General features: G+C 50.8%; 10 protein-coding genes across 10 annotated transcripts; 4 read left to right on the plus strand and 6 right to left on the minus strand.

The window, feature by feature from the left end:
- Positions 1 to 2,516: 2,516 nt before the first annotated feature.
- BGZ61DRAFT_461126 (major facilitator superfamily domain-containing protein) lies at positions 2,517 to 4,682 on the minus strand. The gene is made up of 2 exons (XM_046247096.1): positions 3,881 to 4,682; positions 2,517 to 3,830 (listed from the first exon to the last, which is right to left on the minus strand). The coding sequence occupies exons 1-2, from the start codon at positions 4,543 to 4,545 to the stop codon at positions 2,813 to 2,815; spliced, it is 1,683 nt and encodes a 560-aa protein (XP_046098107.1). The 5' UTR covers positions 4,546 to 4,682; the 3' UTR covers positions 2,517 to 2,812.
- A 3,313-nt stretch (positions 4,683 to 7,995) lies between these two features.
- On the plus strand, positions 7,996 to 8,770 carry BGZ61DRAFT_365009 (pectate lyase; the record flags this gene model as incomplete). Its single annotated transcript, XM_046241573.1, has 2 exons — positions 7,996 to 8,320; positions 8,373 to 8,770. The coding sequence occupies 2 exons, from the start codon at positions 7,996 to 7,998 to the stop codon at positions 8,768 to 8,770; spliced, it is 723 nt and encodes a 240-aa protein (XP_046098108.1).
- A 368-nt stretch (positions 8,771 to 9,138) lies between these two features.
- Positions 9,139 to 9,646, minus strand: BGZ61DRAFT_364687 (Endoribonuclease L-PSP/chorismate mutase-like protein; the record flags this gene model as incomplete). The annotated part of the gene is made up of 3 exons (XM_046241542.1): positions 9,139 to 9,208; positions 9,280 to 9,437; positions 9,494 to 9,646. 3 exons carry the CDS (start codon positions 9,644 to 9,646, stop codon positions 9,139 to 9,141), a joined length of 381 nt encoding a protein of 126 aa, XP_046098109.1.
- A 535-nt stretch (positions 9,647 to 10,181) lies between these two features.
- On the plus strand, positions 10,182 to 11,384 carry BGZ61DRAFT_365061 (pyridoxal-phosphate dependent enzyme-domain-containing protein; the record flags this gene model as incomplete). The annotated part of the gene is made up of 2 exons (XM_046241579.1): positions 10,182 to 10,653; positions 10,687 to 11,384. 2 exons carry the CDS (start codon positions 10,182 to 10,184, stop codon positions 11,382 to 11,384), a joined length of 1,170 nt encoding a protein of 389 aa, XP_046098110.1.
- Positions 11,385 to 11,400: 16 nt separating this feature from the next.
- BGZ61DRAFT_118149 (fungal-specific transcription factor domain-containing protein) lies at positions 11,401 to 13,807 on the minus strand. Its single transcript, XM_046237011.1, has 4 exons — positions 13,591 to 13,807; positions 13,497 to 13,521; positions 13,353 to 13,438; positions 11,401 to 13,290 (listed from the first exon to the last, which is right to left on the minus strand). Exons 1-4 carry the CDS (start codon positions 13,650 to 13,652, stop codon positions 11,418 to 11,420), a joined length of 2,046 nt encoding a protein of 681 aa, XP_046098111.1. The 5' UTR covers positions 13,653 to 13,807; the 3' UTR covers positions 11,401 to 11,417.
- Positions 13,808 to 14,260: 453 nt separating this feature from the next.
- On the plus strand, positions 14,261 to 15,792 carry BGZ61DRAFT_364841 (high-affinity nicotinic acid transporter; the record flags this gene model as incomplete). Its single annotated transcript, XM_046241555.1, has 2 exons — positions 14,261 to 15,105; positions 15,171 to 15,792. 2 exons carry the CDS (start codon positions 14,261 to 14,263, stop codon positions 15,790 to 15,792), a joined length of 1,467 nt encoding a protein of 488 aa, XP_046098112.1.
- Positions 15,793 to 17,123: 1,331 nt separating this feature from the next.
- BGZ61DRAFT_364979 (thioesterase-like superfamily-domain-containing protein) lies at positions 17,124 to 18,186 on the minus strand (the record flags this gene model as incomplete). The annotated part of the gene is made up of 2 exons (XM_046241566.1): positions 17,124 to 18,001; positions 18,078 to 18,186. 2 exons carry the CDS (start codon positions 18,184 to 18,186, stop codon positions 17,124 to 17,126), a joined length of 987 nt encoding a protein of 328 aa, XP_046098113.1.
- Positions 18,187 to 18,682: 496 nt separating this feature from the next.
- On the minus strand, positions 18,683 to 19,952 carry BGZ61DRAFT_461137 (DUF1445 domain-containing protein). Its single transcript, XM_046247097.1, has one exon. The coding sequence runs from the start codon at positions 19,751 to 19,753 to the stop codon at positions 18,836 to 18,838; it is 918 nt and encodes a 305-aa protein (XP_046098114.1). The 5' UTR covers positions 19,754 to 19,952; the 3' UTR covers positions 18,683 to 18,835.
- Positions 19,953 to 20,220: 268 nt separating this feature from the next.
- BGZ61DRAFT_461138 (uncharacterized protein) lies at positions 20,221 to 20,703 on the plus strand. Its single transcript, XM_046247098.1, has one exon. The coding sequence runs from the start codon at positions 20,493 to 20,495 to the stop codon at positions 20,697 to 20,699; it is 207 nt and encodes a 68-aa protein (XP_046098115.1). The 5' UTR covers positions 20,221 to 20,492; the 3' UTR covers positions 20,700 to 20,703.
- A 285-nt stretch (positions 20,704 to 20,988) lies between these two features.
- Positions 20,989 to 23,027, minus strand: BGZ61DRAFT_364772 (fungal-specific transcription factor domain-containing protein; the record flags this gene model as incomplete). Its single annotated transcript, XM_046241550.1, has 2 exons — positions 20,989 to 22,821; positions 22,890 to 23,027. 2 exons carry the CDS (start codon positions 23,025 to 23,027, stop codon positions 20,989 to 20,991), a joined length of 1,971 nt encoding a protein of 656 aa, XP_046098116.1.
- Positions 23,028 to 23,245: the final 218 nt, after the last annotated feature.

Raw genomic sequence — 23,245 nt, forward strand, 5'->3', positions numbered from 1 at the left:
GGACGCTGAGGGAATTCTTAAAAGCGCCTGTCAATTGTGGCAATTATGCCGCCTCTCCACTAAATCGGCCGAGCCCCGCATGCCCTCATCCCATCCCTGCCTCGTCCCCGCCGCCGCCGGCCCATTGTTCTTCGACAAGATCTACAGCTCTCTTCTGGCTCTGAAATAGGAAGAGCAAAGTATGGCACATTGTGTGAAGTAATCCCGCCGCGTTTATCTATGCAAAGGCTGTCGCGAAGCCTAACACGCCACCGGAGAGGGGGAATGCCGATGGTTGATGAACACCCAAAATGGTTAGAGAGCCAGGCGAAGAACCCATCGTTTGTCGCATCAAGCATCCACTGGCGCTTCATTTTCTCGTTGTAGCTGCCTTCTCTTGACACCCCAGCACTTCACACAGGAGTTCTGCGGAGATCGTTGATCAGCAAGAAGAGCAGCAGTAATAACACCTTTTGTAGACTCACTCCTCCTTGTCGGGTTCGATGGCGGAAATATCGCCCAATGTGGCCTAATGCTCCTCAACAGCGACAACTAAAGAATGGCGCTTGTTGGTATAGCGTTGTAGTCTATTGTTGCGAGTTGGGGGATGATATTTGGCCCGAGATTAGGCAGAACCATGTATTGGGCTTGGAAAATACGCATCAATTTTTACTCATGAATTGGACTTCTGCTATTTTAGGTCAGTGGCACTTGGTCAAGTTCTGAGAAATGGGGATCGGGCGCTTTTAGACAAACTATGCAGTCGAATACGGGTAAGACGGACGGAAGCTGGAGAGAAGATGGCTTCGCATCGCCTTCACGACTGACTTCCATCCAACGCCGCGGCGCGTTTGACCATCAACGCCTCGATGTATAGCATGTCGCAGGTTGCACTTGCCACTGAGCTTGCAAAGCTGGTGGAGAAAGTACTTTTGCGAAAGTCTCCCCTCCTGAAACTCTGTCACTAAATTGTCATCCGGGGTTACCGCTGGATGCGATTTCTCCGAGTCATCGACCGAAGTTTCAAGCTAGACAAAGGTTTAATCCAAGTGCGACAGATCCTAGGCGTTTCTAGTAGTACACTCGCCGCCACAGGAGTAGGTTTTCTAGCTGGGCACGATCACTACCTTGCAGAGCGGGGGCGCGAGGGAATTCGCATCAGTTGGCCACATCTTGACCACTCGGGAAGCGATTCACGACGGTGTGGATGCCTTAATAACTCAATGGACGTGGGTAGCCATCATGCGTTCAGGACTACAACATAATAAGTATATCACGGAGATGCAAGCGATGCCATATAATCACTTTCCGGGCAGAAAATCTCACTGGATACTGGAGTTCCTCCCTTGGTGATTATGAAACTTCCCACCGGTATGATGTCGGTATTGAACGGCTTCCTCGGAAGCACCCGCAGTCGTCGCGGTGATCATTGATCATGTCAGCAGGTTAACAACGGCCAAGAAAATCAATAAGTCGGTTCTTGATGCGACGTCGTAGTCCGTTTATGTATGGACCGCTCTCAATTGAGGAACTGGGGAATATGTACAAGTTGCAACTCATGTCCGCGCGGTCGCTGTTGCCACGCTGCGGAGTCTGTCATCTGCACCGCTCATTTCGTTTGCTTGACTCATTTTCTTAATACTCGCTTCAAGTATTGGCAGTGGGCCCATGCTGCCATTACTGTCAGATATCTGCATGCACTCTATTCATCTCATCCGTTAATTCCGATCTCCCTGAATCCAGCTACGGATTGACCAACCCGAGATGAACCAAATGGGTTCTAAAGTTCCCATCAGGACCGCAAAGCACACAAATATTAGGAGAGGAATGGCTTCTTCTCTTGTAATTAAAGTACAAAGTCGTTGTTGAGGTGATAAACCCAGATGAATGGCAGTTTAGCATTGGTGTCGGCTCGGTAGGCGCCACTCGCAGAATCCCAAGTCACCTCGAAGCACAGCCACAGGCTGCTTAAAGTCTCCAAATTCAGCGACTTGTTGAGATCGTCGGCAGACGTAATTGCCTCGCGCAGCTCTTGGAAGTGAACGGGCCAGTCTAGGTGCAAAATACCTTTGGCCACCACCGCACACTCACCCGTCGAGAGACTCTTCAATGGCCCAGAGAAAATGTAAGTGGGGTCAGTTTTACTCGAGTAACAGAAGGCGAGAGTTGAGTGTAACTGCGCTCGACTCGATCAATTCCTTTGTCTGGTGGTGGTGCGACCATTGCGACGGTATGCGGATGCACAAATCTCCCCTTTCGGAGGCTTGTCCGGTTCATATTATAGTGCACCGCTCGGCTCTAAGGTGCTAGGATCTCGGAATAGCGGTGTTCTCTACCCCTGCACTAGTCTGGATGTGGTTGTTTTCGTGTTCCTGTGAGTCTCATTCGCTCGTTCGTAGCGGATGGCCGGGATGGCCGAGTCACGTAACAAAGGCAGGGGAGCGTTTGATGAACTCCATTCTTGGCCTAGATCAAGGGTCAGCTGAGCACGTGCGGGAGTAAATTGCGTGTCTCACATATACAAAGATCGCCATTATGCATAGGTAACTTTTAATTATGGTCTCCAAACCAAATGGATTGAGACATTCCACGCAAGCATCACGAACCACTGTACTCACCATTACGAACACTACATCTAGTTTTAGCGACCTCGACCTGTAATCGTATGATATTTCCCATCATCAATCCCTTCTATAATCTATATTCCCTCCCAGATCTAACCTTTTACCATCTAAATTCATTTTATCAACCCGTGCCACCTCGTTGACCGGGGCACTGTACTACCGGAAATTCCCTTGAGACATTTTCTACGCCACTGACTCTCTGTGCTCTTTCATTGCGCCGATAATGCGGCCTTCCGCTCCCTCTCCAGTCGCCATTTCCGACCGTACTTCCATTGCACCCACACAAGCGGCGAAAAGAGTGTAACCACTGCCGTCAGAATCAGAAACGCATTTCTGATCTTGACCGCGTCGATCAACGGCTGGATAACACTGACTCCAACAGCACCAAGGAGACAGCGGAACAGGTTGTTCGTAGCCGTAGCTCCGCCAGCGCCGTCGGGGAAGCAATCGACCAGCATGGTAGAGTTGATGTTAAAAATAGCCGTGGCTGTGAATGCGATAAAGAATTGCAGGCCCAGGGACGCGACCAGGTTACCGGCAAAATTCCTGCGCAGATCATTGAACTCGTAGCTGGGACCGTAGAGCCCCATCGCGACAATGAAGGCGACACTGAAGTAGGGCATCAATGGAAGCCGTGCATGCTCAATTGGAAAGTCGGTGTTCCCCTTGACATTGACGGATTCCAAGCCGTGCTCCTCCTTGTATCGAGCCTCGACCTGCTTGAAGCTTTTATCCAACAGCCGCCCGGTGATAAGAGACCCGAAAACACACCCGAATCCATTGGGGAGGAAGCAGAGGCCGATTTCCCACTGCTTCAGGTCCGGAAAGGTCCGCAACAGCACCGTCGTGGTCGACGAGGTCACCATGCTCCAAAGTGCGTAGACGAGTGCACCCCAGGACAGGAGGACAAAGATATCCTTTTCAACGACATATTTCAGCGGGACGATAATTTTTTGCAAGGAAAACGGCGGCATTTTGGACTTTTCGGGCTTGTCGGAGTTGGCCCATTCTTTCGGCGGGCGGAGGTAGTAAATCCACGCCTTGTGAAAACCTGTAAGGGGAATACTGCCATTGCCAGCTATCTTTCGCTGCGTCTCCGGCAAGAAGACCAGCAAAAGAATGAGAACTAAGAGACTGAAGGCAAACAGCATCCAAAAGATGCTTCTGAAACCCCAAGCACTGTTGAGAAGACCGCCAATAACAGGTCCAATCGCTTGGCCCATCATTCTGCGAATAGGTCAGCGCCTGGTTTTTGTGCGACCGCTGCTTCCACATACCTTATGCCGGCGTTTGTTCCAATAAAGCTCCCCCGTTCACCTGGAGAAGCCATGTCGGCGATGACACCCGTGCTGATGCTGATGGTTGCGGCAGAGCCTGCCGCTTGGAGGCCCCGCAAGGCAAGCAGCATTGGATAGTTTGCAGTGAAACTCAGAGCCAGATTTGCTGCAGTATATATGGTGAGAACGATAGCGAATGTGAGGCGGCGGCCACTGGTATCTGACACGGCACCAAATATTGACGGGGCTATGCCCTGGACAACCATGTATACCGTGATGGTCAATGCAATGAGAGACTCGCTGACTCCCAATTCCAATGATATTGTGTTTATCGCGGGGAAGTAGATATTGGACGATAGCGGGGAAAACGAGCCTGCCAAGGAGACAAGGTAGACGAAATTCCACTTTTGGCGCTTCGTAAAGACGTGATAGGGCGGCTCGTCGGTCTTGGCATGATTGATCCTCGCCTCGATATCAACGGCGCTCGGTAGGGGTCGGTTCGATTCGGATTCTGCCGCCGTCTCGTCTCCGGAGTTGTAGCCACTCTGTGTTGTTGATCCATTGACAGGTGTGTTCAACGAAGACGTGCTCAGAATGTACGAGTGGTTCGGATTGTCGGTCAAAGGGTACTCATCGTCCTGCCGCCGAGACATAAAAAGGGACATTTTCTGCAGCCGGGCGTCGAACAAAATTTCTTATGATATGCTTCATTAAACCAGAACAAGACATACAGCTGCGAAATGGATAATGAGCAGATTGGAACATGTAAACCCACTGTCTTGGCAGTGAATGTTATATATCTAATGCTTGGCACAGCCCTGTCGGCGTTAAAAGAATCGCTCGGTTGAGCTCGCAACTATATTTCACAGATCTGCAATCAGCGGGTCCGGCAGTCGAGATTTGCGGCACCAATCTCGACGATGACGCGTAAGATGATACGCGCCCGTCTCTTGCGCCTCCTTCTGTCTGAAGCTCCCTACCAATGCTTCACAGAGCTGCACCGCCCCGCGAGATACCCGAGGACTGCCAGCTCGCTCGCTCACTAACACCGACATGTTTCTCATGCCTGCCGTGCTCCCGATAAGGGTTTCACTTTGAAACGGAATTTCGAATACGAGAGGATTACGCGTCTTGATCATCCCTCGCGTGGTGGTGGTCGCGGCTCCGCGATACTCCCGTGAAACTAATGGTGGCTGAGGGAAGTCTAAATATAAAGATTAAGCTATAGCAAGGAAAAGCGAAGCAACGAGCGCTACTAGCGTTTCGAATTAAGGGGCAGATTAGCCAATGTCGAATCATTGAGGTCCGTGATGCATTTTAACGTAATCATATCCAATTCAATTGGCTCTGTTCCCGTCAATGCTCCCGTCTCTTCATCGGCGTTTATGATCTGTCCACGGCTCGGTGATAGACCCGATACGCCCGAGGTGATGCAGACGAGACCAATGGTAAGCGAATGGTAGCGCACATGTTATGTGTTGTCGCCATGAGACAAACATATCAGCATGGGGCTCATAGCGAAAAGGTCGAGGCATTGGATATACGCGTCCAAACCCCATTTATTAGGCTGTGCATGGGCAAGTTATACAGCTTCGATTAACGTTGCGGGCTAGAGAGCACCTTGGACGTACTTTAGACCAGGTGGTTGCACACCACTATCAAAGCCGCAAGCCACCGCGTGGCCTAGTCCGGAGATCCGAGGCCGTCCCCACCGCGTGCTGCTCGTGTCAAGGGACAGCCAAAGGATCTTGTGGAATATTCTAGGGTGAACCAGAGGTGTTTATCGCCGATATAACCGAGGTACTGCTTCCATCGAAACTAAACTGTGGCAGATCGCGATGAAGTCATATATCCGAGGTGATCCGGAACCTGTCGGCCCGGGAGTCACTTGCGTAGCATTCCATCGGCGCGAGGAGCCGAAATGTCCACATGGGACCAAGGATGACGTACATGATGGCCCATGTCTAGGACAAGGCTTAAAATAAAGTGCCATTGGCAACAAATTTATATCTGTTTCGTGGGTGTAGGGTGAGCGAATGTTCAAATTTTCCGACATTGAAACTACTACTTCCAGGATCGATGATACGTATTGCGAGATCTAGTGGTTGGAAGTAGTAATACAAATTGTTGGTTTACTCGTATCTTATTAAAGTCTCAGGTGTATTCTCTAAGTTAACGAGTCAATTGAGAGCAATTATGCCCCAAGTGCCCCAAAGAGTGGGAACTTGGTCTCTTGAAGGATCGTGAACTTAGGGCTTTAGAATTGGAATACTAGGAATGTGGTTGCTCGCCCTTGTTCGGTGATAGGAGGTAAATCCGACTCCTTGAGCCACGCAAGCAAATTGTATCCGTCCTACCCTATATGCCAGCCACAATTTCTCTACCCTCCTTCTTTGCTGTTAATCGTAGAAAATAATGTACAATCCTCCTATTTAGTTATACTAACACGTTATCTTGCCCTATCGCGGGATTGGCGGGGCCTTAGCCAGTGTACCATTCTTGAAACCATTCCCATCATCATCACAATCACCATTGTCCTTCATTCATCCCACGTGCTATTTGCATCTAATTTCCTTCACATCTACTGCAGCTGGATTCGTCTTTGATCCATTAGCAGCTACCCTGTCAGGAGGCATGTCATGGCGATGACATGCTCCCTCCAATTGTAGCCCCTGGGTTGGTGTGTTTCAAGTGCATCACAGCCACCCCTCAATTATCTGCGGGGGATGACATCCGTGACGGATCTAGCTAAGCTCCTATATCTTCACAACCAGACTCATTTCTTTCATGTCACACCGTAGATTACAAGTAACTCCTAGTGTATCATTCTTCGGACAACTGTACTTGTTGACAGGTCATCTTGAGCAGAGCCCGCATGCATTCCATGTCGTCCACACCGCTCCTGGAGAAACAATAAACCACTACTTGGATAGCGACACTGACCGCTTCACTATCGATGGATGTGGAACCTTTGCAGCCCGGTTAAGCGCCCATCCGGATGAGATGGGAAGACTATGGCCATTGTCATCTGAGTAAGCGGAAACAATTCGATACTGTTGCTCGGGGCGTTCGGAAAATTCGAACACTGACGAAGCTTCGGTGTCTAGACAAATCTACCCCCTTTTGCCACTCAGTCAAATACTCCAAGTACAATACCAAGACACATAGCTCGACCGTATAGGGAGCGCGGCTCGCGGCTACGTCGTAGTGATAGAGGGCTGGGTGATCCACCCTGGTAACGGAGCTATCCGAATTGTACGTAGGCAGTTTCAAGTGGGACTGAGTCCGAGATTGGAACCGTTTCGCCGCCTTGGCATTCGAGCTATCCCGGAAATAGTATGCTCGTGTTGTCACCGGGTTTACACCCCCTTTTCCTTTTAGATTGATAATACGATGCTTCTGGCAATGACCTTTCAGTAGAAATGTGATGGGGAGTACCTACTATCTATGGACTTTGGTGCCAGTTAGCGTCCTTGTATCGCATAGCCGTGACCAATGTGGCCGCAAAGACCATCTTGTAAAACAAATTTGTTTCAACTCGACTCACTCTAACAAAACGCATGTTCCGGGTATGTGAAGGAGGCTCCCGTGCGCGTACAAAGCGCTGAGCTAGCATCGTTAAGGTAAAAACAAAGCTTAGCATTCCCGTCGGCCAACTGCGGTCTCCCGGGTATTTTCCACCAAACAGGAGTCGGTGAGGGTTGCAATTGGGGGAGCGGATCTTTAAGGTAAAATTAAAGCTTAAACTACCTTGTCAGCCCAGAGTCTCCGTATTATTTCTTTTTTTCCACCAAGCAGGATCTAAGCGAACATCGTCAACCGCCAAGCCTGGGACGTTTGGGGCAAAACGGAGACTCGACACCAAGTCGGCTATGTCCGTGTTTCTTTTTCCACCAAGTAGCATCACGGGATGATCGTATTGAAGGGAACATCGGAAAGTTAATGTGAAACCATCAACTAGATACGGTGTATTGTAGTTGACGATGAGCTGGTTTCTATCTACAAGTTGTGTATAAATACAAGAGGTTCTACGCTCCCAACTGCTTTCTTCACCAAACCATCAACATCCACTCCTCTACCAACTCACTCAACTCAGCATCTTTCCATCTTTCAAAATGCTCTACCAGCAGATCATCGCTACTCTGGCCCTGGCCACCGCTGCCTCCGCGCAGACCTTGAACATCCCTGCCCGAGTCGGAGCCATCCAGTCCAACGATGCTCCCATCAACATCTCCGGTTCCAAGGACTACGGCAACCAGGAGTTCGACCGTGGCCGCCCTTGCAACACCGATGACGATACGGGCAGCGACAGCGCTGTGTTTATCCTGAGCGATGGTGCTACTCTGAGCAACGTCATCATTGGAAAGGACCAGCTCGAGGGTGTCCACTGCAAGGGCAAGTGCACTCTCAAGAACGTTTGGTTCCGAGATGTCTGCGAGGGTAAGCTTTAGCACATTACTATCCACCGGATTCATTTGACTAACTCTTATAGATGCCATCTCTGCCCTCGGCAATGGTGATGTCCTGATCCAGGGCGGTGGTGCCCAGGAGGCCAAGGACAAGGTTGTCCAGCACAACGGCCGCGGAACCGTCACTATCGAGAACTTCACCGTCGTCAACGCCGGCAAGCTCTACCGCGGATGCGGTGACTGCACCAACAACGGTGGCCCCCGCCACGTCGTCATCAAGAACGTCAAGGCCAAGGGCGTCTCCAACCTGGTTGGCATCAACTCCAACTACGGCGACACCTCCAACGTCTCCGGATCTTGCGGCTCCAGCGTCAAGAAGGTCTGCCAGGAGTTCAAGGGTGTCACCAAGGGCAACGGCAAGAGCGAGGAGGTCAGCACCACTGCCAACTGCAAGGGCCAGTCCACTCTGCCCACTTGCTAAATCACTCACTCATGAGTGACTGCGAAGGGCATTCTGAGGTTACGACTTGAGTGTGCAATATGAGTCATGTTTTGGTATCCGTGGGTCTGTAACTAGATGAAATGAGCCGGGTGTTCTTCTTCTGTATTTGGTTCTTCTCCTGTATATAGGAATCTTACTTATTCCACAACCCTGCTTCCTGAAGACGAACGTGATGACTGAATGTGAAGTTTGTTGGATAATTTATTATCTATTGCAATACCTAGGGCGCATGGACTAATAGAGCTAAACACTGAATAACAGCGCATGTTGAACCAGGATTAAGTTTGATCGTTCGGATAGTCCGGATAGTGTGAACCTTGTACTATTGTAAGTCTAGCGTCTATGACCTATCGCACAAGTCCAACACATTTTATCTCTACATCCGTATGGTCAGGAAGTGTCTTTACAGCAACACATCTTTGCGATTCATTAGCTTGTGTAATGATGTTTCGTTTGTGGTACGTTAAGCCCATAAGGGCGATACTTACGTTCTTGCGGGCTTAACTTCACCCCAGTACTGTTCGTAAACTTTGTTCATTTTGGCAAAGTCCCCCATATCTGAAAGAAACACATTGACTTCGACAACGTCATCGAGGCTTGATCCCGCGGCCTCGAGAACTGCCTTGAGATTGGCAATGCATTGATGCTGTAGGAATGGGAGTAAGCGTTTGCCGAGTATCCTGCATTTCTGGACCTACTCACCGTTCGGTCCTCGACTGTTCCTTCCACGATCTTGCCGCTGAGATCTTTGGGGATCTGTCCCGAACAAAAGACAAACCCATTTGCCACGATTGCCTGGCTATAGACAGGCCGAGGCTTGGGGGCCTTGTCAGTAAAAACCGCGACTTTTGACATTTTGAGTTTCTTGGAGTAATGAAGGCGGCGGGGTTCCGAGTTTGGCAGATGCGAGGGCGTCGAGCGATATTCGCAATCGGAGTTTGATGGAAAGAGTTCGTGAACAGAGTAAAATAGTAATTAAAACCAGGACGGATGGTCTTACTCCGCTTGGTAAATATTGCCGACTACCCAGGTCGCAGATGCACGTTACGCGCCCTCTGACGACATTTATCAGTAGTTCCGAGCACGACGGAGCGGCCCCGTGTCCGTTAGTTTCGGATGTCGAGTCCGTCCTGTCCTCTTAGCTCCGTTCGGAAGGTGATCCGGGGCCAATACGGACTGTGGGGAGCCCACTTCAGATATGACCTCAACTGCATGATAAGCTGTCACTCTTCAGCGGGCTTTTTATTTCGAGTTCGATGAGCTCTCGCTATTCCCCATCACTACTCTTTAGTAGCTGGATCTCAATTACTCTCCCATACTTGTCTGATATTACCACCACGTTTAATCAATTGACAACGAACAAAATTGATCAGCGTGTCACTTCAACATCATGGCCAGCGTCACTTCTTGTGCCCCGTTAGAACCTGCATCAATTTCTTTGGCCCTTGAGAAGATCTCGGACTATATCTATCGCACACCACTCCTTAAGTCGCGCTGCCTTGATGACATCGCGTCATGTTCAGAACCAAGGCGGAAACCTTTTTCAACGTCAATGCCGATACCACCCATCGATAACACAGCAAATCACAAGTCAACATCCCACGTCCCAAAGTTTAATCTCTATTTCAAGTGCGAGAACTTTCAGCGGACAGGTGCATTCAAAGCCCGGGGCGCCTTCTACGCCATCTCGAGCCTGGTTGATGAGTTGGGTTTGGAAGTGCTGCGAAGAAAAAGTGTCGTGACCGCCTCCTCGGGGAACCATGCCCAGGGTCTTGCGTTGGCGGCATCAACCTTTGAGGTGCCTGTTCTGATTGTGATGCCGAGGAACAGCAACCAGAGCAAAATTCAAGGCGTCGCAGCAAGTTTGGATATCACGGTCCTGGATGAAAATGGAGGCAAAAGTGCTAAAGGAGAGATCCTGTTCTGCGGCAGCTCAAACGAGGAAAAGAAAGCTGCCGTGGAAGTCGCAGTGGCCTCGTCAGGTGGCATCTTCGTACCTCCTTATGAACATCCTGATATCATTCTCGGTCAAGGAACTTGTGCCAAGGAGCTGGATGAACAGTTCCGGGAACTTACATCACCCGGTGCATCTGATCGGATATTGGATGCAGTACTTGCCCCCCTCGGTGGTGGAGGACTTCTTGGGGGTATTGCCACCTGGTTCAGTGATAAACCACAGACCAAGGTGTTTGGGGCAGAGCCATCATTCGGCGGAGCAGACGACGCAGTCCGCGGTCTGGAAAAAGGAGAACGAATTGCTCAGGTGTCGTCCTCGACTATCGCTGACGGTCTGCGAACACCAGTCGGCGTGCTCAACTGGGGCATCGTGAGCGACCCGAACAAAGTGGAGGGTGTATTCGCTGCTGACGAAGAGGAGATCAAGATGGCCATGGAACTGATTTTTGAGAAGTTGAAGATCGTCGTTGAACCGAGCGCCTGTGTCCCTTTCGCTGTGCTTCTGTTCAATGAAAGGTTCAGAGACTTGGTGGCACAGCGACAGGTTGAGACTCGGGTGGGCGTTTGGAACGTGGCAATCGTACTTAGCGGAGGCAACACCACGATAGCTGCAGTCAGAGACGTTTTCAACCCTTGAGCCATAGGATTGTACAATTTAAGTTTCCGCGTGCTATTCCATGATGCTGTTCCATGCTTGATGTTGGTTCAGATACTCGTCCGTCACCAACACTCCCAAGTCCGCATTTGACGATGTCTGCGCCTCATCGAAAAACCAGTCACAAGGAAGCAAGCCAGCCTTGGACTGAAGGAAATCCATCAAGTCGAGTTCAACACCGTGTTCCTGCTGCTGGGTATTGCTGCTACTGTTGTCGGTCGGTATGCTCCCCATGATGCTGTCCTTAATCTCTCGCATGCACGGATACACATCTTGGATGGCCTCCATGGTGTTGAGAATCTGCTTCAACGGCTTGGATATGTCCTTTTCATCCCAAGAAGACTTCTCTAGATACCTCCTCATCATTACCACGTCGGCTGCGGCGGAGAGGGTGTGCACAAAGTCAAGCGGGAGGACTTCAAAGCGATAGTACCGCCCGTAGCTGCTGAGCAATCTCATAATTGCTGAAAGCGACTGGTAACATACTTCGACATCCTCGCTACTTGCCACCATCTCATCATCGAGATGTTGCCGAGGAGGTCGATGAAGTATGATCATCCCCTTGTGAAATAGCATGTGCAAGTGTAGCACATACGGAGGGACTTGTTCAACAGTCCACTGGTTCCAGTGCAACTTCTGCGGTAGCATCGCCAGCCATCTCACAAGTGACGTATGGACCTTGAGCGCCGTTGCAGCTGCAGCCGCCGCATCGTGCTGGCGGAGTCGATTTTGGAAGACGTCGACAATCATTGCGTGAAAAATCTTGGCAAGCTCAAGTTGGTGGACAAAGGAACCAATTGTCGATATACCGTCTTCAAAAGCTGTCGAAGAAGTGTCTTTGGCAATGTACAAGTCCAGCAGTCTCTCCCATTCAGGAGGATAGGGTATTCGAATCGTATTTTGAACATCCGATTCGTGAGGATATAGAGCGGGTGGACGGCCAAAAAATAGGCTGAGTTGTTTGTCGGCAATAAAGGCTGCCCAGTAGACGCGACGAAGAACCTCTCTGTCAACCGAAGATTCCGACTTGCTATTAGACCAACGCGTCGGGTCAAGATGCAGTCCCATTTCATGCGTCAGGCGGAATGCCATTCCGCAAAACAGCCACCCCTTGGAACTCCTGCCCTGGCCGACCTCGAGATGGCCGAGAACAATGAGTGACTGTAAGATGGTCAGGTCAGGCAAGTCCAGAGATTCATAGACCATTGCTTCGGCGCGCTTCGTAAAGACGGGCGAAAGTTCCCTCAAGCGTGGATCCGGCGATACGAGGGCACCGACTGCGCAGATGGAATACATCAACGTGTCCGAGTAGTACGGACCGTCACCAGCATCGTAGTCTCGGAGGAAGTACTCGCGATAAATACACATGTTGTACTGATAGACATTCTGGAAGAAGGCTGCCATCAATTCGCGGCACGTGTCGCTTTTTGCTGAGGGAGGCAAGGTGTAATTGTCTGACGGGCGTGGAGTTCCATTTGCAATCGAGTTGATGCTATCTGACGGCGAGCCATTGGATGGGTCATTGACGATGGTCACTGCCGGGGAGGATGGTTCAAATAGCTGTAGCTGGAATAGACTGGACCCTCCATAGAACTGTGTGGCCTTTCTCGTGGGAAGTTTACGCATCCGGCCCTCCTGTGCCTTGGCAAGAATGAGGGTCCCTGACTTTGCGCCAGACTCTGTCGTGATGGTTGCCGGAGGTGTTTTTTGCATTGCCTCTCCTGTAGGTGGTTGAGCCCGTGGCAACTGGCCTTGAATCAACGATGGCGCAACATTCGTGAGCATCTCTTTCCTTGCGGCGTCGTTGGTGGTGATGAGTTCCTGGAGGAATGAGCTCATGGAGCCGATTTGGCTTTCAAGCGCCTGTACATATCGTTTCGACGCCGGTCTGTCGGATTTTGTGACATCAGCATTGCCGAGATACTACTTATTTTGAATGCATTGCCTCACCTAGACCTTTCCCCGCCGCCTGGAAAAGAGCACTGTACTTTGGCCTTGGAACACTTGGAGCAGGGATTCTGTCGATCACACTTGATCTGGATTGACTGGTTACTTTTGCCAATTGAAATACGATGTAGAGAGAGCTTAGCCTACCTTGCGTTTGCGGCACCGATCACATCTAGAGAGCTCGAAAACAGAGTGACGTCAGTGGCCATGTACAGCGAGCGGCATCATGGAGAATTCTCACGATATCCCAGCGAGTTCTCCAGCCGGAGCCGTCAAAGGCCGTTGCCTTACAAGTGGTTGCATCTTGGCTAAGCGATTGCCGGGGATGAATTGATCTCGAGTCGCGGACGACGTGCCCGTTATGCGAGAGAAGAAAGAGCGGACGTCGAGCGACAGTCGGACGTGAACTCCGGTAAATGTCAAGCCGTGACCGGCAGCCGTAGAACCAAGGCGTCAAATACTACCCGGAGAAGCGGCCTAGGTTGAAGCCAAGAGACACGGAGCTGGAAGTCCGTTTCCGTTGTCGCGCGTTATCGTATCAAGCAAAGCGGATGCAGTCCCCGCACCAATATGTGGAACTACGTAGTAGTCTACACAATATCTTAGCTGGAATGATAAGTCTAGCCCGGTTCTGGGATTGCTACAGAGATAAGATAAGCCGTCTGGTAGTAGATCCCGGTACTGTAGTACTAGTGATTGTTACCGTTGGCGTGAGCGAGTCAATCCCCTGAACGGTTCTCAATCGCCTGCATATAAGCGTCCAACCTCTTCCCAGTTCGAGAGGATGTTCATCGCCCAACCTTTCCAATGAACTTTACCTCAATCAACTCCATGCAATTGCAACCGAGCTGAAATCTCTCTCATACTCTCTCGACGCCATGGCATCCGACAAGGCTGCCGAGGGCTTGCCTATGACTAGCACTGACCTCAAGGACCCCGTGTCCAAAGTCTCTACTCCTGGACAAGTCAAGAATGAGTCCATCGCCGAGGAGTCGCCCTCCGACATCTACGTCGACCCTATAATTGAGAAACGCGTCCTCCGCCGTCTCGACTACCGCTTTGCCCCCCTGTTCTGTGCCCTCTACTTTATGGCGTATCTCGACAGAAGCAACATCGGAAACGCCGCCGTGGCTGGCCTCAAGGACCAGCTCAATTTATCAGGGCCGCAGTTCAGCACCGCCGTCAGTCTCTTCTTCGCGACCTACGTCATCCTCATGTTGCCTCTCGTCCTTGCTGTGCGCAAACTCAAGGTGCACCGTGCCATTTCCGTTATGGTGGCTGCTTGGTCGCTCGTCACTATCGGCACAGCATTTGTTCGCTCCTTTGGCTCTCTTCTTGCTTGCCGTCTTATCCTCGGCATTTGCGAGGCCGGCTTCTTTCCCTGCATTAGCATCTACATTACCATGGTGTACAACAGACGCGAGCAAGGCTTGCGCTTTGCGTACCTCTTTGCCGCGACGGCTTTCTCGGGTATGTTCGGCGGCTTGGTAGCTACCGGTATTACCAAGATTGGTACCGTCGGAGGACTGCACGCCTGGAGCTGGCTATACATCATCGAGGGCCTTATTTCGCTTTCGGTTATCCCCTGGGCGTGGTACGGCTTGCCTGAGTTTCCCGCCAAAGCCAAATTTTGGACTCCCGAGGAGCGCGAGACGATGGAGCAGCGTGACTTGCAACGCCGGGAGTACATGGGTAGCGAGGCATTTGATCGGTCCCAAGTCCTTTCTGCTATGAAAGACTGGAGATTGTACACTGGGTAAGGCTTCCCTCATAACATCAGCATTCAATCTCCCTGAATCGACATGCTAATCATGGTTACAGTGCGCTGGTACAATTTTTCCAGGACATTATCCTTTACGGTTTCAGTAGCTTCCTCCCGTCAATTCTCAAGGACGGACTTGGCTATAACAGCCTCCAGGCCCAATACCTCAGCGTCCCCGTGTATCTGCTCGGCGGTATCTCGTTCTTCGCAGCAGCCCTGGTTGGCGACAAGTGGGGACTCCGCGGGTCTGTACTCCTCGTTCTCGACATCTTCGCCGTCGTTGGGTACGCGATACTCCTTGGTGTCAAGTCGTCCTCTGTTCAATATTTTGCCTGCTTTATGATTGCGATCCCTCTGTACTGTGGACCGGGCCTGAACGAGACGTGGATTGTCAACAACACGGCCCCGCACTATCGTCGTGCGACTGCTCTTGGCTTCTCGCAAGCTATAGGAAACGTGGCAGGCGTGGTTGCTCCGCAAGTCTACCGCCAAGCGCCATACAGGCTGGGCCATTGGAGTTCTTTGGTGTCTGCTATTATTTCCATGACACTCATTTCAGTTCAATTATTCCACTACAAGTTGGAGAACAGGAAGAAGGATCAGGTTGCACGTGGCGAGCGACCAGATGATAGGAAGACCGTGCTTGGGGAAGACAACCTGGAATTCAGATATCTCTACTAAGTCTCGTCATCAGGTGGATTGGTTTCATGCAGGATTTACTTGGATTATCAACTCAATGTAGGAGAGAACAGATAGCCGATAATACAAACATAAATACCGTCAGTGCTACACTACGTTATTTAGATTGCTTACTACGATGTCCTTATCTACTCGATCACGTACCTCACGCCTTGTCCTACCCCTCACTCGCCTCTACGGTAAACTAGAACGTCACAGGAATGAGCCGTATGAAAGAAGGAAGCGCAGCGCGGATAAGTAACTTAATTTGATTCTCTCTAGGAGATCTTGAGCAGTTATTACAGGGTAAGCGAGGCATCACACGTCGATAATGGCACCCAGCACATCTAGTGGGAAACGGCACCGCTTGCTTGAAGCATTTTAGCCCAACAAAAATACTCATGTATTGTTTGAGAACTTGTAATACCTGTGTGCTAGGGCTGGAAAAATATCTTCCCACCCTCTTTGTGGACAGACTCTGTCACCTCTCTCCATGCGTCTGCATGTTCCTGGAGATACATCAGCGGTGCGTGGGGCCATTCAAGTCCATTGAAATAAACAAAGGTCCTTCGGCGATGATGAGGCTAACGTCGTCTCGCGCCCTGGTGCCGTAATGTTTGACACTGGCTTCGGTGGGCTTGTTGTATTTGATGCATCGATTCTGAGTCCTAGAACCCATGCAAATGCGATTCGGCAAGTGCAGCGAGTCCCCGAGCGTGACAGGTTGGAGAAGGTTTGACATGGTGAGAATCGCTTGGCTCTAAACATGACTGACAAGAATGTTGAATTTTCAAGAAGATACGCAATTGACTCTGGCAAGGCGGATGGCTTATCTAATGTTTGGTAGATAACTGTCGGCCTGTCAGGAGAGGGGTATTGGTACTATCATCGTACGTGGGCATCTCGGCCAAGACGACATGGCTAGCGCCTTTAGTCGTCTGTTCGTCCTCGGCCATGATGAGAATGGCCGAGGGCCTAGTAAGGACAGGTATCCTGTGGTCCAATAAGATCTCAAACGACAATTCGGCATGGCTGCTTTAGGCATGTCCCCATATACGGAGCTATGGTGGTCGGCTTTTAGCTACGAACGTGGCTATCTACACTTGCAAAGGTTGAAAATCACAATTACGAGACATATTCCTGGACTTATGGCAGTGGAATGTCACCATTCAAACGGCTACTGAGAGAATTGAACCGGCTTCAATTATTAAACCATTGTCTAGTATCTTGTATCTCTCGTAGCCATCGTGATAGCTCAAGCCATGGCTAAGGAACCCCAATCATTAGATGTCTTCACGCTATTCTGGTGCTAAATCGTCCTCTCCAGCCCAAGTTTAGAACTTGGCGCGATTGCGCGCAGAGCTCATCACCAACCCAGCCTGCGTAGCCAAGGCAACAAGCTCTTCCGACTCATCCATGAGCACAACCTCAATGTCCGTTCGTCCGTTCTTAATCGACTTCATGGTGACTCTACTGAACAACCACTCCGCACCGTCCTTAGGCAGCTCTTTCTTAAAGTCGATATTCAGACTCAAGGTTGGAAACCACATAGGGGCCGTCACCGAATCATCGGCCGTGGCCTGCGTCTCGAGGTTCGTCAGTGCTGTGGGGAAGACGTCGAGGAGAAACGCTGCAGCCTCGTTAGTCCACCGACCTTCTACAGGACGGCCGTCTTCGTCAGTCCATCGCAGTGCAGCCCATTGGTCTGTAAGGTGTCGGTGCGAAGCAGTCTGAGAGGCTGTCTCAGCTACATGCACTTCGACGTGACTGGTTGCCTTGCGAAATTCGGGGTGTGGAACGCGAACACGTTTCCACGGGCTTGTTTGGATGGTCTGGTCCGAACCAAAGTCCCGGCTCGTACTCTTGTGAGGGAACACAAAAGTCGCAGGCCTCGGACTGAGAGTCCAACCAGAAGCCAGAGACAGACCAGTTTCGCTAGCCAGATTTGAAATGGTGATGAGACCCGTCAGCTTGACGATCTTCTCACGTGCCAAGTTCTGTTGGGACAGGGTAATTCGGATCAACGAGGTCCTTGCACCGAGTTTGATGTCTTCAATATCTAGCTGTGCTGGACCAGTTGCGCATCGGCGCACGTAGGCAATCTGCATGCCGATCGGCGCCGCATTGCCATCGTGTCGGCCCGGGTGTGTGAGTGCGAAATGGGAGCGGGTGAGACGATACAGAATGGCTACCAGGTATCCGCCATGTGGAACTAGATACGCGTGAGCCGAGCTGAGGGTACTACCTCTGCAGAAAGCTACAGGGTCTTCGGATTAGGCCTTGCTCACCATCGCCGATGGCCCAAGATGAGTCCAGATTCGCCGAGTAGACATGGTTCGAGATGGGCGTGACCGAAATGGCCTTGTCGAAGCTCTGGGTGTGAAACGCAGCCTCCATAGTTGAGATTGAGTGAAGTGACCTGTGTGATTCTTGAAGCTGATGGATCTGTCGGGCCCTATAAGTGCTCTTATTGACTTCTATTGGTACTCTCATCGACTTCCGATGGATTAAATGACAATCTCAGCCAGCCAGATGCTGATTTACCCCGCGGTAACGTTTAGATCGCAATGCAGGGGAGTACAGCCGAGGTCCCGACCCACTCTTGGTCGGCGCCGATATCATTCGGCGTTCACATATGCATCATCAACCAATGCATCATTTATGAGGTCCTGAGGGAAATAAGTTGTACCTACTTGCGAGGGATCAGGTCAAGCAATTCTAGCTTTGCTTATCCCTTTGGCAACCTTAGGCGCTGGCATATGACCTAGTCGGTAGTAAATTAGCAAAGTCAATCTGCGTCATTGGCTATCGCTCCCTTGAGAGCTCTTTAGAGAGATGAAGTGTTTACCCCGCAGAGTAATGGTTTCTCCCGTGTCAACTTAGTGCTATTGGAGTGACAATAATGGTAAGATACGAGTGGAGAGCAAAGCATGTGGAATAACGTCACGAACCTCATAAATTTATGGAATAGGCAAGTGGTAAATTACCTGCGGTTTTATAGTACGCATGGTCTCCTCAGAATGGGATCAAACACTGAAGTGCAACACTAGTTGAGAACATCGTCCTCCAGACAATCCAGTACAAGCATATGTCCTGGAGCATGGGCCATAATGGCACCTTCCAACGGTGCCTTCATTACAGCCTCCTGCGGAGTAACACCACATCCCCAGAATACGGGTACATCCTCCTCATTCCCAGTTACCGTGCTCAAAGGACGCCCATCCATAGTCAAAGGCGCATCACCCCACTGTGGCTTATCAACGTCTTGGATACCAAGCTTCTCAAGAGCATCCCAACCCCAGGCCACGCACTCCCCATGGGTTGGGAGATAGCTGCGCGTAATGGATCGGATCTTTTCGATGTCTGCCTTCTTGTACGGGCGCATGGATACCACGTATGTACCTCCCGTGAAAACGCCTGCCGGGTTTAGGGGAATGTTGCTGCGATACATGGGAACATTGCGGTCCAGCACCGCGTGGCGTGGAGGCAGACCGGCAGCTACAAGGGCCGACTCAAAGCTGTAGCTGCACCCAATAAGGAAGGCAACATGATCCGAAGTCCATTGATCAACAATATCGGATACGCCGGCCTTCACGAGTTTCGAGTCATGGTATATGTTGAATCGTGGACAATCGGTGCGTATATCGAGCGAAGACGCGATTTTACCACCGTCGACAATAGTGGCTAAGTGGGATCGCAGTTCGGAATAGTCACCAATCGTCTTCGACTCTGCAATCAAGGGACACGGAACAGGGTTCCGGGCGCACAAATCGCGGAAGTCGGAGGCGTAGCGGGATGGCAGGACGATTAGGTTCGCCTGCAAATGCCTCGGAGCGAGGCCGGAGGTGGACTTTGTGTATTCATTGCTGCGTGCGGCCAACCGAGCCTCAAGGCCAGTTTTCAAGCTCGGGGATGTCAAAGTCAGGCTTTGCGTAAACGCAATGGTGGTGGTTGTTGTCGTCATTTTGTGTTTTGGTGTTGAATTTTCAGAAGTGCGAGTGGAGTCGTCGTGTAGAATGAGCGGATTGCGAGTTTTATAAACGCAGCAGCCAGGTATGAAGGAAGCAGGTTCAAGATGCCCGCTGTTAGGCAGACGGTCAGCTACGGAGCGGGAACACCGTCTATATCTCTTCCCCAAGCAACCCCGTACAATCCTCTCTCCGCCATGGCAAATCGAAGTCCTCCCAGGACACCTTGCCAAGAGCGAGATCAAAGTGTGGGGAACAACTTGCCGATCAACTCCTAAAGCGATAAGCGGCAATCTTCACAAAGCGGACATCCGAGCCCGCTCACGGTGTGGGTCCCCGGCGTCATCTTGACCAAGGATAATCGACGCGTTGTCTTCTCGACGGAAAAACCGGACATCCGCAGCCGTCTTTATAGAATGAGGCTAGTGGCAGCTGACTCCTCACAGCCTTTGATCGGGCGACAAGACCGAGGATGGTGTTTGAAAATGTTCGAGGTGCGTTTGAAGCTGCGTTAACTGTTATTGAGTATCAAAGTATTCAATCTACGTAACTCAACTTGCATATCCAACATACCAATGATCCTGTGTCTTTTTAACACAACTGATGTTTGACTGCCAACAAAATCATTATCCAGCAAGATAAACAGTTTGCTCCCTCAGAACTCGACGGAGTGGAGTGGCTAAAACCGTCCAGTTGCATACTACCATCCAAAGAGTTGCCATAGCCATTGCAACAATGTCAAGAGTCCAGATATCCATTGATCGGGGGGGCACATTCGCCGATATTCACGCTTCGATCCCAGGTCATGAAGACGTTATTCTTAAGGTCCCCTCCGTTGACCCGGCAAACTACAGCGAGGCACCCACTGAAGGGGAGTGGGACTACAAAGATAATAAAGATGCACATGGAATAATTAGGCTCTCTCGCCGGGAAATCAGATAATCGCGTTCTTAACAAAACAGACATTCAGTCGGCAACATTCAGTGCACAATAATACCCGGCTCAAACACAACACTTCAAGACAGTATGTGACTTACGCGGGAGTAAAATTAACCTTACCAGCCCTGGCAGTAACATTGGGTTTTCAATTCCGAGCGTAAAATATCCAGCCCATGAGCAACTTAAAGGTAGGCTAAATTACCCTATAGCTACATGTACAATACAATGCCGCCATGACGAAACCTACTACGTTTATCTTCGGGTTCTAGGGAATTATTGAAAAGACTTCAAGCTATAATAAAAAGTCATTGCAGAACGTCCCACCGAGATCAAAGCCCTGATTAAACAAGTCGTTCCATGGTACATCAATGCTCGGCGTAGGCTGCCCTGGCTCAGGAGGATTTTGCGACTTGACTCCAAACCACAACATGAATTCCGTGTCGACCTCGTTGCCCAGTGTTGGGGCCGTGTCAAATATTTCTAACGTTGCATTCCCCAACCTTGTAACAATTTGTGCACTTCGCTGCCCGACTGCCCGCCCGTTGGAAATATCCGTCAGCAGAGACGTGCAGGAACGAATGTTAGACTCGGCGACTTCCTTGGTCAACTCCTGGCGGAGAGTGAAGCTCGCACGCAAACTGTATAGCATTGTAACAGCAGCCATGAACAGAGAATTCAGAGCAACGAATGTGTACGTCACTTTGTTTTTGGCATATAGAGCGCTGTAGCAGGTGATGAGGCTGATGGATGAGTCCGCGCAGAGGCGTATAGCGTCAATCGTTGCAACCGGAGATGCGTGTGAAGGTCGATAGAGATTCAATATGGCCTGGTGGTAGGCAATTTGAAACCACTCTGTCATCTGGTACATCGAAGTTGGGGCCAAGTATCTTGGTGCCGAGGACAACCAATGGCCGAGTCGACCAAAATGCTCCTGTCGAATGGCCTCGAGACTGTATCCCTCGATATTTGTCTCTCCCGCCGAGTGTAGTGCCTTGTATATGTCGGTGTTAATACGCCGAAGGCTAACGATGTGGAGGAATGTGGATACATCTTTCACGTTTGAACTCGGGTTGATGAAAGAGGGCTCATCGGGGTTGCTGAGTTTGTCGTCGGATATACAAAGCGGAAGGGGCATGGTGATATCGGCGTCTTGTATCCCGAGCGGACGCCCCATGGCGATCGAGATACTCCTGTCCATCGTATACATGCTCCAAAAGAGCCTCTTGCACATTTCTGCGTCGATGAGAGATTTATTGGCCACTGTCTCGTGACGATGGAGATCAATTCCCACGGCGAGACGTAGAGCCAGACCAGCAGTGTACCAGAGATTGACTAGCTGCGGTTCATCCCTGCCAAACATGCAAAGCAGAAGCAGACACTGGATGCAGTTGATGTCGCTCGCTTCTAGGACACTGCCCAAATCGCGGACTGCGGCCTCGAAGAATTGATGATGTGAGGGTTTCGGCCTGGTCTTCGCACGGGATTGCTCGGAAGCTCCGATTGCAAGCACCATATTGACTTGAAACGACGACAGCTTGTCGTGGGATTCTCCCTTTGAGAATGGTATGAAATGACGTTCCATAAACGTTGGCTTGTGAAGAACAGGGAATTGAGGCCACCGACGAGCAAAAAAGATTTCTACCAACTCTGAGTCGTAGTCATCAAGTGATAGCTGCATCGCATCCGGTGCATCTCCGGGTGGGCTTGCCTCAGCCAAGCCATTCCACAGGTGCCACGCACTGCTCAGAAAGCTGGCATTCGGAGTGTCCGCCGTGCTGTTCTTGGTAAAGGTTGGGAGGAGCATACGGCCGCGATAGAAAGTGTCTGATTCAGGCGAGAAGCCACGCGCTGGGTCAAGTGTTCCCGATGCTCGCTGGGAGGTTTGACTGACGAGGGTCGCGAGCCCTTCGGAATCTGGTCCATCGCTGCCGACTTGGCCGAAAAAGGTCGCTTGGACATTTTGCTGGGCTTGGAGAGCGTTCAGTTGGTCTTGGAGGTCCTTAACCTGACCTCGGAGCCGTTCACATTCACAGTTGGGATCTACTCGCACCATGAGACGCTCTGATGGAACGCATGATGTCCCAGCAAGTGAACAAGGTCCACACGTCGGCAGACTTCCATCACACTACACGCCAGTGGTTAGAATCAGGTAGCCACGCGTCTTGTCGGGAATGGTCCCGAACGGATTCGCACCTTTTGTTTCCGCCGGCGGCATCGCTGGCAAGCCGCAGAGCTTCTTTTGAGGCCCCGTCGGTGAGTCGACTTTGGCCTGTCGGCTAGGTCCGATGAAGCCGGCGGAGAATCTCCGTCTGTGGCATTCCGCGCGCCCATGGTTTGCGAAGTAGGATCGAGCAGTGTGAAGGATCCGAGTCGACCCGTTGCACAATAAACCATACGATCTGTAGTAGATTGACCGGTTGAACATTCGGTGGAATCGACTTCTGGATTGTCAAGCATGAAATTTCAGGGGCGGAGTTGCTCCGAAGGTGAGCATCGGATGTATCCGAAAGATCGGCGAGGGTCCACAATATCACGGTTATGTGCGTGCC

Source organism: Ilyonectria robusta (assembly GCF_021365365.1).
Source record: "Ilyonectria robusta strain PMI_751 chromosome Unknown BGZ61scaffold_26, whole genome shotgun sequence".
Lineage (NCBI taxonomy): Eukaryota > Fungi > Ascomycota > Sordariomycetes > Hypocreales > Nectriaceae > Ilyonectria > Ilyonectria robusta.